At 47.6% G+C, this 14541-nt stretch overlaps 1 protein-coding gene across 1 annotated transcript in view; it reads right to left on the bottom strand.

The window, feature by feature from the left end:
• Nucleotides 1-14541, bottom strand: part of LOC141086300 (cytochrome P450 2J2-like) — a 75982-nt gene that overhangs the window by 11763 nt on the left and 49678 nt on the right. Inside the window, exon 4 of the mRNA XM_073572256.1 lies at nucleotides 7056-7216. Coding sequence (XP_073428357.1) covers nucleotides 7056-7216 — 161 coding nt within the window. The remainder of the gene's footprint in view (nucleotides 1-7055; nucleotides 7217-14541) is intronic.

Raw genomic sequence — 14541 nt, 5'->3', positions numbered from 1 at the left:
GCTGACCTTGTGAGGAACCACCCTCTATACAGGGAGTGTAAGGGGCAAGACCAAGGGGGTGAGCTACAACGACTGCTGGAACCAGACGGCCTGCTCAGGTAGACACTAAGTACGAGTGTCTGACGATAAAGGACGTGCAGGAAACAAGACAAGACGTGAATTCAAGGTATCTTCATTAAAGCAAACTCAGGGTAACATCAGATGCAAAACGTGATAACAGGCGAAACACAGCAAGGTGCATGCGTGGCGCGCCAAGTTCCATGGCATGGTACGTGCCAGGTGGCACGCCAGGATACCGGCAATGAGTCGATGGCATTGGACTCCAGACTGCTGGCGACAATCAACAGGATCAGGGCTTCAGGCTGCGGACATCAGCTCCGGACATCTGGCCGCCGTCGTCAAGCTCAGGATCCCAGGCAGTGATCGGCAGGTTCTGGGCATACGGCAGGCAAACCAGGGTTCAGGCAAGGAGGCACGACAGTCTAAGACATGGTGCGTGTTAGGGAACACGCCAAGGTCCAAGGCAAAGTTCCAGGCAGGGTGCGTGCTAGGGGCACACGAGGGTCCAGGGCAAGGTGCAAGGCAAGGTGTGTGTGTAGGGGACACGCCAGGGTTCAAAGTACAAGACAGGGTGCGTGTGTAGGGACACGCCCGGGTCCAAGGCAAGGTCCTGCGCGTGCCGAGGGGCACGCAATGGTCAGGGTTCAAGGCAAGGGCCTGCGCGTGCTAGGAGGCATGCCAGGGTTCAGGCTAAGGCAAGGGCCTGCGCATGCTAGGAGACACACCAGGGTTCAGGCTAGGGCAAGGACCTACGCATGCTAGGAGGCACACCAGGGTTCAGACTAAGGCCTGTGCGTGCAAGAGGGCACGACAGGGTACAAGCTAGGGCCAGATGGGCAAGACTGAGGCGAACCCGGCTGAGGCATAGCAGGCTGCACAGCTGTTACTGGCCGACTAGCATGGCTGAGGCACAAGCAGGCGGACACAGCTAGGGCGGGCACGGCTGAGGCACAGACAGGAGGCTAGGAAGGCCAGGCGTGTGCAAAGGGCACGCAAAGAAGCATGGCAAGGTACAGAGCAAGGAGCGGAACGTAGGCAGTAGCACAGAGCCGGGTACAAGAGAAGCGGAGCGTATGCTAGAGCCCAGAGCCAGGTACAGAGACATAGAGCTAGCAGTGGCGCGTAGGCCGAAGCCCAGAGCCGGGTCAAGGCAGAGCCTTGAGACTAGCCTAGAAATATGCAAGAGAGCACCATAGGTCAGAGAGCAGGAATGGTACGTGTGCCAGGAGGCACAACAGAGCACCATAGGTCAGAGAGGAGGAATGGTGCGTGTGCCAGGAGGCACAACAGAGTACCATAGGTCAGAGAGCAGGAATGGTGCGTGTGCCAGGAGGCACCTCAGAGCACCATAGGTAAGAGAAGAGGAATTGTGCGTGTGCCAGGAGGCACAACAGAGCACCATAAGTCAGAACAAGGAAGACCAGGCAGAAACAGGGAAGCAGAAGCACTACAAGGCAAAGCATAGCATAGACAAGAACTGGCGAAGCAGGCAAGGCAGAGAACATAGGAAGGACTACAAGTCAAAGCATAGCAAAGGCGAGACATGGCAAAGCAGGCCAAGGCAGAGAACATAGGAAGGACTACAAGTCAAAGCATAACAAGGACATAACACGGCACGAGAGACAACACAAGACATAGCTCAGGACAAGAGGCAGAATGCAAGCACAGAGCGTGTGCAGAGACGCACGACAGGGCAGAGTGCAGGGGCACAGAATACAGAGAGTGACCGAGCAGACCAAGCAGCCATGCAGGGAAGCAACACGATACTCAGGCCCCGACCATAGGAACCTGCACTTCCGGGTCAGGACCAGGAGAGGACTTCCAGTTCAGATCCTCCAGGATCATAGAGAGGCTAGCTAGATCAGATTCTGCTGGACCATAGAGAGGGTCACATGATCAGTGAGTCCAGGACCATAGGGAGGATTGCTGGATCAGACAGTGCTGGAATATAGGAAAGGTCACATGATCAGGGACTCCAGGAACACAGAGAGGATTGCTGAAGGCAGAGCAGAGATGGCTGGTCACACAGCAACGGCATATAGCCATGAGGTAAAACACACATGCGTACTGGCAATGGCAGGCAGCCATGAGATGAGGCGCACGTGCACACTGCTCCAGGCATCTTGCAGCACAACAGTCACGAGGTGCGTGTGCACACTGCTTCCAGGGATCTTGCAGCATAAGACATAATGGGCATGAGAGTTTAGTGCACGTGCACACTGCTCCAGGAGTCATGCGGCATACCAGACATGGCGGGCATGATAGTTCGGTGCGCGTGCACACTGCTCCAGGAGTCATGCGGCATACCAGACATGGCGGGCATGATAATTTGGTGCGCGTGCACACTGCTCCAGGGTTCATGCGGCATAACAGACATGGCGGGCATGACAGCTCCTCCAAACTGTTCCAAAAAAGTTGGAAGCACATAATTGTCCAAAATGTTTTGTTATGTTGAAGCATTAAGATTTCTCATTACTGTAACTAAGGGACCTAGGCCAACATGAGAAAACTAACTCCATATTGTTATCTCTCTTAGAAGAAACTTCACTGTTATCACAATCCGGCCAGGTAACATTCTCCTGGCATTCAGCTAACCCAGACTCATCCACTAGGTTGCAGTGGACAAATGTCCACTGTTCCAAAGTCTCATACTTGGAATTGTGCTTGGTGATGTAAGACTTGCCTGTTAGATACTTGGCCATGGAAACTCATGCCATGAAGCTCCAGACATAGTTTTGTGATGATGTTAGTGGCAGATGAGGTTTGGACTCTGCACTTTGTGCACTATGCGCCTCAGCAGTCGGCAATCTGGCTCTGTAACTTTACTTGATCTGCCATTTTGTGACTGAGTTTGTATTGTTCCTAAACTTTTCTACATTGCAATAGCACAGCTCATAATTGATTGTGAAATATTTAAGAGGCAAAAAATTTCAAGTAATAACTTGTTGCAATAGTGGTATCCTATTATAGGACCACAATCAAATTGAGTGAGCCCTTTAGAATTATCTTTTCTTTCAAAAATGTTATTAAAGGCAGTTACTGGGAAAGTCAACCTAACCACAGACACGTGGACAAGTGCTTCTGGTCAGGGACGGTACATCTCGCTGACGGCACACTGGGTTAACATAGTGGAAGCAGGGACCCAGTCGGACATTGGGATGGAACACGACCTCCCGACGCCGAGGATTGTGGGCCCTAGGTCAATCAGGGTTTCCCCCACAGTCTACAACTCCTGCACCTCATCCTCCTCCTCCTCTTCTTCAGCCTCCATCTCCGAAATGACCACATCAGTCACAAGCTGGAAGCACTGCAGCACTGCCTCAGCCAAGCGGCAACAGGCTGTGATGAAACTAATATGCTTAGATGACAAACCGCACAATGCTGAAGAGTTTTGGACAGCTCTGAGAGAGCAGGCAGATCTGTGGCTGACACCTGCATTGTTGAGGGCACTGCTAATGTTGTGGGACATGTGCTTGTGTAATGTGGGGACGATACACTGGGAGAAATAGTGGTGGCTTGGGACTGAGTACCGAGGGACGGCCGCCTCCATCAGGGTGTGGAAAGCTTCCATCTCCACCAGCCTAAAAGGCAACATTTCGAGCGCAAGCAGTCACGAAATATGTGAATTTAGTAGTATGGCCTGTGGGGCGTTGGCTGCGTATTTGCGTTTGCGGTCCAAGGACTGGGGTAATGACAACTGAACGCTGATTTGGGACAAGGACGTGGACGTGCTTGATGATAGTGCTAGTTGAGTGTGGGCAATGACAGGTGCAGGGCAGGAGGCATCTTCGTGTGCACCATGGACAGGGGATTGGCTTGCATGCACAAAAGTGGAAGAAGCAGTGGTGTCACCTGCAGACACTGTTCGTGGACCCTGGGGTTTGGCCCACAAAGTTGGGTGCTTTGCTGCCATGTTCCTGATCATGCTGGTGGTGGTGAGGCTGGTAGTTTTGCTAACCCTGCTGATGCTGGCATGGCAGGTGGTGAAAATGACCTTTTTGGGGTTATCGGCAGAGTCTTTAAAAAACAACCATACTCGGGAAGACCTAACAGTTGGAATGCGGCCTCAACACTGTGTCTTCCTGCCTGATGGGGTGCTACGCCTCCCTCCCCCTGTGAGCTGCTGTCCTCACTCTGCATGTCCTCCTGCCAGCTTGGATCAATTACTATATCAACCATTACCTCATCCTCCACTTCAGAACCCTGTACCTCCTTGTCATGATCCAGTCCAGAGTTTGTTTTCTGCTGTCTTCTCTTTGGACTGGTCATCCAGGGGTTAATCCCCTCTGCCTCGTTCTGGAGCTGGCTGGGCTATTTCTGTCCTCTGCAGCCTGCGGGCCAGCGTCAGCAATACTGCAAGCTTCCAAGCTAGTGCCTCTGACCTGTATTCCTTTAGTGTTCCTCCTGCCCCTGATTTCCTGGACTTGTGAACGTCCCGGCTTGATCTCTGGACTCTGCTTCTGTTTTTTCCATTTCTGATACCACCCTTTCCAACTGGCTTTTGACCCTCTGGCTTGTACCCTGACAACGGCTTATATCTTATGTTTCTGATACCATGTTCCTGGTAGGTCCTGACTTCTCGCTTGTCCCTGACTACGCACTTGCTGTCTCCCTTGGTACTTCTGCTAACCTGACTACTCTTTCATTACCTGTGACACCTGTGCTGTTGCTCTGTGTTACTACTCTGTGTGTGTGTGTGTGTGTGTGTGTGCAACCTCCCCTCCCTCACCATCACCCCCTGGTGGAGGTTGCGCTGTATTACACTGCAGCAGCACCTTACACTCCTCCTGACTTTCTGGCAAATGTGTCTCATCATTGTCCACCTCTTGTGACACTTTCCCACCGTGGCCTTCATGTGACCGTAGCTGCTCAAATATTTGGGCATCGCTACATGCGATCTCCTCTTGTCCTGCTTCAAGTGGATCGGGCAAGTGGCCAGAATCTATAAATGGAAAAGTGAACAGCTATTCGGATAGGACCAGTTGTCTCCGGCACTCGGCATGGTGGGAGGAAGGAAGATCAAGGTGAGGAATATGCGCTCCAGACTCACAGCTACTCAGACTTGACCGTGTGGAAGACAGCGTGGTGGTGGTGGTGGCAAAGTGACTAGAAGCATTATCCACTATCCAACCAACAAACCTTTTGACACTGCTCTGGGTTCAAGTGGTGTGCTGCTGCAGTCCCCAAGAAATTGGGACAGGAAGGTCGGGCAAAGGTTGTAGCACAATTTCAGCTTGCCCATGGCCTAGGCCTCAACCTCTGCATGCACCATCACCATCATGTCCACTTCCCCGTCCCTTGCCACGCACCTTGCCCATTTTAAATGGAGTACAATATTTTCCACGTTCACTACAAGTGGCTGAATTTGAAGCAAACTTATATGTGAACCCTGTTCGGGAAAACCACAGTTTAAAATATCTGGCCTGTAGGCAACAATTTGTTTTTTCAGCAAACTGGTGTCAATAACTAGGTTAAGTCACAGCAAAAAAATGCAATGGAGTCCTGAGATGGCACAATTTTGAGCGCACTGATATGTGATCCATGTGGCGGACACAACCCAGTGTAAAATATCTGCCCTGTAGGTAACTATTTTTTTTCAGCAAACTGGTGTCAACAACTTGCCTAAAACACTGCAACAAAATTTTACTTGAGGCCTTAAGTGGCACAATTTTGACCGCACTGATATACGATACGTGTTGCGGACAAATCCCAGTGTTAAATATCTGGCCTGTAGGTAACAATTTTTTTTCAGCAAACTGGTGTCTTATCTAAGACACTACAAAAAAATTTAACAGTAGGTAAGAAATGGCACAATTTTCAATACACTAAGATGTGATCTGTGTGATGGCCAAACCCCTGTTTAAAATAACTGGATTTTTAGCAGTGCCAACAAGCAAATGGAGCAGAAAAACGGTGTGCTCTGGATTGCTTTTAAAGAAAGTAATCAGGATTAACATCCAAAAAAAGATATTCCTGGCCCCTGATACCTGGGACTACGTATATAAATATCTGTAATAGGCAGCAGCAGACAGTACTGGAATGGACCCTCTTGCTATATGCAATGAAGTCTGCCACATACAACTTAATTTATTTTTACCCATTGTGAGGTAGCGCTGTCATTCACATAGGGGATTCTCGCTTAGCCGCCACAAAACCAGATCTGGCACGGGTTTTCCATAAAACAATCATAGTACCTTCGGTTTATTCAGCATCATAAACCATCAAAGCAACAGGAAACAGCATATAGTCAGCATAGCGTCCATTACAGAGTTCAGCTCTGTTATCCTGTAGTCATACAAGTTATGCACTGTTCAATGTGTAGGGTTTCTAGCCACCAAGTTATCTCACCCTGTCAGGGTTTCCTCATGCTGCTTCACCATGCTGCACATGTTCATTCCCTCCAGGGAACTAACAGGCACGCATCGCCATTACTCACAGCCACTTCACAGGCTGTTAGCCAGGAAGCCTCATCTCAACGGGACCTTCCACACTGGACCAACCGGGTCCCAGCATTCACCACATGTGACCTACCCTGGCCACCATATATGGTCCGTAGCCACGCCCACCGGGTCACATGGCTATGACCTCACAAAGGTCCTTTAACCATTCACAGACACTTTGGAATAGCGTTCGTCAACACACCCCCTAGGTGGGTTTGTAGGTAACTGGGTCCGCCCATCTCCCCAGTTACCTGGAGACCTCTCCCTGACACATTGACACAACACGTCAGCAGTATCACTGATGATCAACACACACATCAGTCTCCATCTCAAGGCCACCCACCTTGAGATACATAATGGTCATTCATGACTCTGCCATTCATCCTCTCTCCTGGGACATCCACACAGCGCCCCCTAGCGGACACAGTGGTCATTACACCACACTATGTTAGACATTTATAGAATATTCTATGGGGATGAATGTGCTATAAATGGCTTAGATGTGAATAACCATTTGAATAACATTGATAATTCTAGATAGGCAATTTTACTTACTATTCCAAACTTAGATCCAAAGCCCTCAATGATTTGTTGATTTATTGATACTAGTTTTTGGAACGTTGGATCATCAATAGAGAAACGGTGTCCAAAAACTACTGCACAAATGACGTTTGAAACAGAATGTATAATGAAGTTTGACGCATCCATTGGTTTACCTATAAGAGTAAGAAAAACATTAAGCTTTTAGGCGTGACAATATGCTATACAAATTTATAGTATGGACGATCATTTTTAAAATATTTCAACATCATATTTCATACACTATTAAGATGTGTCAATAGCTTCTGAATTTAAAGTGATTGTGCCATCTTGGACATCTGATGCATAGCCACAGGTTAAGCCATAATTATCAGATCGATGCAGGTCCCACCAAAGGGACCCAGATTTATCTTGATAAAGGGGCCCTGTTACAAAACACTGAGAGTAGAAGGTGACCATGTACCTAATAATTTGTATGGGGGTTCCGAAAATTGCTTGCGTAGTTGCTCTGAAATTGATGGAACTCCTACACAGGTGAATGAAAAGAGCAATACTGGTGTCACCACCTCTCTCTTCCTGGTGACAACATTCCCATGATAGATGTGGATACTCTTATAATATGCAATGAATGCCCAATATTGGACTAATGTTTTTGGGGGAGCTTGCCTGTCTCATCCTATTGGAATGAATGGCAGTGATATACATTTTTGAGACTTCTTGCTGTCATGCTCCCACTGATTTGACAGTTTCTTTTCTCCACCATGGCAGATTATCAGCTCTCCACCCTTCTGTCAAGATCACATCTTGCACGCTTAACCCGCTCCCGTCCCACCTCATCCCTAACCTCACCAGTCTTCATCCCAACCCTAACACATCTGTTCAACCTGTCACTTGTAAATAGTATCTTCCCCTCATCCTTCAAACATGCCTTAATCACACCCATCCTCAAAAAGCCCTCCCTCGACCCATCCTCTGTGTCTAGCTATCACCCGATAACACTTCTCCCTTATGCATCAAAACTAGTGGAACAACATGTCCATCTTGAACTGTCCTCTCACCTCTCCTCCTGCTTGCTCTTTGACCAGTTACAATCTGGCTTCCGACCACATTATTCAACTGAAAATGCCCTAACTAAAGTCACTGCCAAGAGCAAGCAACACTACTCTGTCCTCCTTCTCCTGGACCTGTCTTCTGCCTTTGACACTGTGGACCATTCCCTCTTGTTACAGATTCTCTTATCTCTTGGCATCACAGATTTGGCCCTATCCTGGATCTCGTCGTAGCTAACAGACCGGACATTCAGTGTCTCCCTCTCCCACACCACCACACAGCGGTCAGTATTGGGCCCGCTTCTTTTTAACATATTTATTAATGACCTTGCAGGGGGCATACAGCGTAGAATTTCAATATTTGCTGATGACACTAAACTCCGCAGGGTAATCAATGCAGAGGAGGACAATTTTATATTACAGGAGGATTTATGTAAACTAGAAGCTCCGGCTGATAAATGGCAAATGAGCTTTAATGGGGATAAATGTAAGGTCATGCACTTGGGTAGAGCAAATAAGATGTATAATTATGTGCTTAATTGTAAACCACTGGGCAAAACCGTCAATGAAAAAGACCAGGGTGTATGGGTGGACGACAAATTCACATTTAGTGGCCAGTGTCAGGCAGCTGCTGCAAAAGGGAAATAAAATAATGGGATGCATTAAAAGAGGCATAGATGCACATGAGAAGAACATAATTTTGCCTTTATACAAGTCGCTAGTGCGACCACACTTAGAATAGTGTGTTTACAGTTCTGGTCTCCGGAGTTCACATTAGCGTTCTGTGCGCAGCGTATCATCTGCATGCTCAAACACATGCAAACGCATGTTTACGCAGCATTTTTATCCGCATCATCTTACGCATGATGAAAAAAAACGTGTTTGTGTGCGTTTTTGCATGCATTTGCGTTGTTTATGCGCATGCATTCGATATTTCCAATGCTTTTCCAGTAGAATTTCCTTGACACCAGACACCCAGTGGGCGTGTCTCATGGGATTTCTATATACAGACACACTGCACTGATGAAATCCTCATCTTTTGCTGCTGTATACAGCTACAAGATGGATCTTAGCGTGGAGAGCTTCATTCTTAATCTTGATTTGTCATTGAAATTTGCTGTTACCTTTACTGTGGCTTGTGAAGAAGAAAGAAGAAGAGAAAGGCAGAGAAGATGTTTTTGTCACTATTGGCAACACCCCATCGTTGAAGTCCGAGAGAGCCGTGGAGCCTACCACTCGTTGTTCACAGAGCTGTGTGAAAACCCTGAGACGTTTTTCGAGTACACGAGAATGTCAGAACAGAGCTTCCATGACTTGCTGCTACATGTCCGAGGATCCATCACCAGGTAGGACATACAGCTACGTCTAGCAATTCCTGCCGAGGAATGTCTGTTGGTGACCCTGAGGTATGTAATTTTAAAATGAAACACCTGTCATTAATATAATTGTTCTAAAAGCCATGTACTGATTTTTTTTCCCATTTTTTGTTCGGCAGTTTCCTGGCTACCGGAGAGACCTTATCATCTATACATTTTCAATTCTGGATTGGAGTGTCCACACTTTCTGGGATTTTGGAGACACCTGCTGTGCTTTATGTGACGTTCAGCATGAAGAATTCCTCCCACAACTGAACTCTGGCTGGAAAATGCTTGAAAATTCCAGGACATTTGTAATTTTCCAAACTGTTTGGGGGCTGTGGATGGCAAACATATTCGGATTATAAAACCTGTTGGAAATGGATCCGAGCATTTTAATTACAAAAAATACTTTTTGATTGTTCTCATGGCGATTGCAGATGCTGACTGTCGATTTGTCGCCGTGGACGTTGGCTCATTTGGACGAGGAAATGACTCACATACTTTCAAAAACTCTGACATGGGCCAACATTTGTATGGGAATAATATCAATTTTCCACAGCCACGACCTCTTCCGAACACTGAAGGACCGCCAATGCCATTTGTTGTGGTTGGGGATGAGGCATTTTAAATGTGTGCCAACTAGGGATGAGCGAGTAGTGAAATACTCGGACTCACTGTACTCGTTACGAATAGCTCCAAATACTAGGGTACTCGTAACGAGTAGCGAGTCCAATGTAAGTCTATGGAAAATGCGAGTAATGGGCTGTGTGTGTGCGGGGCTGTGCTGGGTTGTGCGGGGACTGTGCCGCGCTGTGCGGGACTGTGCGGGCTGTGCTGAATATTGCAAGGCGAGTAGTGAAATTTACTCGCCAGGATTCAAGTACCGCAAGTACTGCATTACTCGTCAAGTACCGAATCCTAACTAGTATATTCGCTCATCCCTAGCGCCAACCTCATAAAACCATACTCAAGTCGGGACTTGAATCACACAAAAGTATTTACAACTACCGACTGACAAGGGCACGAAAAACTGGTGTGTGCCTTTGGATTGCTGGTATCTAAATGGTGCATTTTGGAAACAGCCATCAGTCTAAAAAATTAAGATAATTGATAAGGTTGTGAAACCATTTGTTGTTCTGCACAATTACATCCTGGTGAAACATCCTGTTACTACCACATTGCAGGATTACCAAGATCACAATCTGAGGACTACAGTGGAAGTTGCCCAAATGAGGGATAAATTTGCTGCCTACTTTGTTTTGGATACTGGACGTGTGGCATGGCAAGACAAAATGGTTTAAGCCGCTAGTAAGTAAAATGTACCTGTAATGTTTGCTGACTTTAATACTAAGGCTGAGTGCAGACGTACTTTTTGGCCCTGCGGATTTTTCCGTGCAGAATGGAAGAAATCCGCAGGTCAAATGACCTGCATTTTTCCTGCGGATTTCTTTCATATTTCCTGCGGTTTTCTTGCGATTTTTGTGCAGTTTTCCACTGCGGTTCTCCCCCTGCGGATTTGGTGACAGGGGAGATGGAAAACCGCACAAAAGAAGTAACATGCTGCGGATTTTGTACCGCAGGAAAACCCCGCAGAAAAATCCGCAGCGTCTGCACAGCGGGTTTTTTTTTTCCCATTGATTTTAAGGCTACTGTACATCACAATGCGGATATGCAACGTTTCTGCGCTGTAAAATCCGCTGCGGATCCGCTGAAAATCTGCATCGTGTGCACACAGCCTTACACCTTCACTGTAACTTTAATACTAAACACCTTGACTGTAACACCCGTTAATACTTCACTCAACAATACACACATGTTTAAATAAAGAGATAAAGAAAACACAGGGAGACAGGGATTGTGAAAAAAAAAAATTCTTAACAAAAATAAAAACAATGTTTAATTTAACACTTCCTGGACCTGGTCATTCTGAAGTACACATGCGTATCGAACACATGCGTACACATGTCCTTGCGTACCAATGCGTTCCCATAGACAGTACACATGCCTATCGAACACATGCGTACACATGTCCTTGCGTACCAATGCGTTCCCATGGACAGTAATGTGTTGTTTTGACGCTCTCATCCGCATGACTGCGCATAATTGATGTCTCAAAAAATGCAACATGTTGCGTTCACCGGACACCGTCGCACACCGCAAAACGCTGCATGCGCACGCATCCGCATTGAACTGATGCAAATGCATGTCACTGCATACACAAAGTAAAATATATGTATGCGTGACGTATATGGATCTATGCAGATCATACGCAGCGCACAGATACGCTAATGTGAAACCAGCTGTCAGGACTCTAATGTCCGGACCCTGTGGGTGTCGGCAAACTGCCACGCCGAGCAGGGTGACTTACCCACATTATGGGAGAGCGCGGGGTCCAATCCAGTAGTGACGGTTCAAGCAGACAGGATCTGTGGCACTGAAAATAGTAAGGAGTCCCAGGACCTAGATCATGTGACTGCAGGGGGCGGGGCTTAGCGTCGTATTGCTGCAGATGATATAATGTACCTACTGCAGGGAAACTGTAGAAGAGGAGAGGAAAACGCAGGTCAGACAAGCGAGGGTCGTACACGGAGAGGGCTGTGCGGTACCAGAGGGGTGAGCAAAGAATAGTCAAGTCACAGGCAGAGGGTCATACACAGAAGTAGCGCAGTACAAGAGGGACAGACAGAACTCGAAACAGGGACAGAACCAGATCAAAACCAAACAAGCAAGCAAGATATCAGGCACAAGGCACATGTACGCACGAGGTCAACTAAATCAGCCGAGGGCAGGAGTATAACTGACGCCGGACCTAGGTCAAGTGAGCATTAAATAGCCACCCTCTGCCAGAGAGAGGCAGAAACAATTAACCCCTCTCTGACCAGGACGGGCCAATGACACCAGCCTTAGAAAGACATAGCTGAACTAGAGCGAGTGCAGAGAAGAGCTACCAAGATTATTAGAGAACTGGGGGGTCTGCAATACCAAGACAGGTTATTACATTTGGGGTTATTTCGTTTGGAAAAACGAAGGCTAAGGGATGTTCTTATTTTAATGTATAAATATATGAGGAGAAAGTACGAAGACTTTTCTAATGATCTTTTTATTCATAGACCTGAGACAGGGAGAAGGGTACATCCTCTACGTCTGGAAGAAAGAAGGTTTATGCATAATCCTTGATATTGCGTTGATCCAGGGAACTAGTTTGATTGCCGTATGTGGAGTCAGGAAAGAATTTTTTCCCTAATGTGAAGCTTACTGTTAGCCACATGGATTTTTTTTTGCCTTCCTCTGGATCAACATGTTAGGGCATGTTAGGTTAGGATATGAGTTGAACTAGATGGACTTAAAGTCTTCCTTCAACCTTAATAACTATGTAAACTATGTAAACCTCCTCACCTCGCCCCCTGTCTGTCAGTATTCCCCACAGCTCAGTTCTAGGACCCCTACTGCTCCCTCTACACCTTCGGCCTGGGACAGCTCATAGAATCCCACGGTTTGCAGTATCATCTCTACATCGATGACACGCAGATCTACCTATCTGGACCTGACATTTCCACCTTACTGACCAAAATCCCACAATGTCTGTCTGCTATTTCATCTTTCTTTTCTGCTCGCTTTCTAAAACTGAACATGGACAAAACAGAATTCATCATCTTACCCCATCTCACTCTACCCCTCCACCAGACCTATCCATCAATGTCAATGGCTGCTCACTTTCTCCAGTCTTGCATGCTCGGTGCCTCGGGTTATCCTTGACTCTGCCTCATCTTTCAAGCCACATATCCAAGCCCATACCTCCTCCTGCCGACTCCAACTCAAAAATATTTCCCGTATCTGTACATTCCTTGACTGCAAAACTTCAAAAACGCTCGTGCATGCCCTCATCATCTCCCGCCTTGACTATTGCAACTTCCTACTCTCTGGCCTCCCCTCTAGCACTCTTGCTCCACTCCAATCTATCCTAAACTCAGCTGCCTGACTAATCCACCTGTCTCCCCATTATTCCCCAGCCTCTCCTCTCTGCCAGGCCCTTCACTGGCTTCCTATTGTCCAGAGGCTCCAGTTCAAAACCCTAACTATGACATGCAAAGCCATCAACACCCTGACCCCTCCATACATCTGTGACATGGTCTCCCGGGACTTACCTACAAGCAACCTTTGATCCTCTCAAGATCTCCTCTACTTCCCACTCTCTTATCTCTTATTCCCACAACTGCATACAAGACTTCTCCCGTGCTTCCCCCACACTCTGGATCTCTCTACCTCAACACATCAGACTTTCGCCTTCCATAGAAACCATCAAAAGTAACCTGAAGACCCACCTCTTCCAACAAGCCTACAACCTGTAGTGATCCTCAGTGTTAGGAGTGGCGGAAGACACTAAATAAAAAATAAAGTGCCTTCGCCACTCGGGGTCCACCGTGCGGTGGATGGAAAAACCGCTGCTAGAGAGGCAGAGCACAAGGCGGTAATGTGCACAAGGGTTAGTCGGCAACCAGTGCACAAAAGCAAGCTCTGTTATACTCACAGCGTTGCCGGCAAGTAAGCACAAATTAAACGCTGAGTCTGTTCAGAGTCACAGACATGCAGCGATACAGTCGCGGTATTCGCGGTCACAGGAGTAGCCTTAAACAGCAGGACTACGTCTAGACCTACCGTCAAATAAGGTGCGAAGCGTCGCAACCGCGGACGCAGAGAGAGCTGCAACTACAGCGCGGCAAATACTGAGCTGCTGGCAAGGCGCTGCAATAACGCTGGCGCAATGCAGACGCTAAGCTGCTGAGCAAGATGGAGCATATGCTCATTGGCGCTAGCGCTGCTACTGGCTGAACCCAAACACTCACACAATCGTATTATCAGAGGGAAGCGGTTTCTTAATAAGACAGTCACCAGTCCAAGCATCCATCAACATACATACAGCAGCGAGTATGAAATATTAGCGCGTGGCGGAACAGCCATGCGCGCTTTTTATACCAAACGGGACCTTCCAGAAGTCTCCAAGGCTCCAGGAGGAGCCAATAGGATTAGACACAGGACCTGAGCATGTGACTCCCGAACTCCAATGGGAGCTCGTCCCATGAGTATGCTCAGTGG

This window comes from Dendrobates tinctorius, unplaced genomic scaffold, assembly GCF_039654945.1.
Source record: "Dendrobates tinctorius isolate UK_male_01 unplaced genomic scaffold, ASM3965494v1 ptg000031l, whole genome shotgun sequence".
Taxonomy (NCBI): domain Eukaryota; kingdom Metazoa; phylum Chordata; class Amphibia; order Anura; family Dendrobatidae; genus Dendrobates; species Dendrobates tinctorius.
Note: the sequence above shows the minus strand (reverse complement) of the source record. Positions and strands in the feature narration are given on the sequence as shown.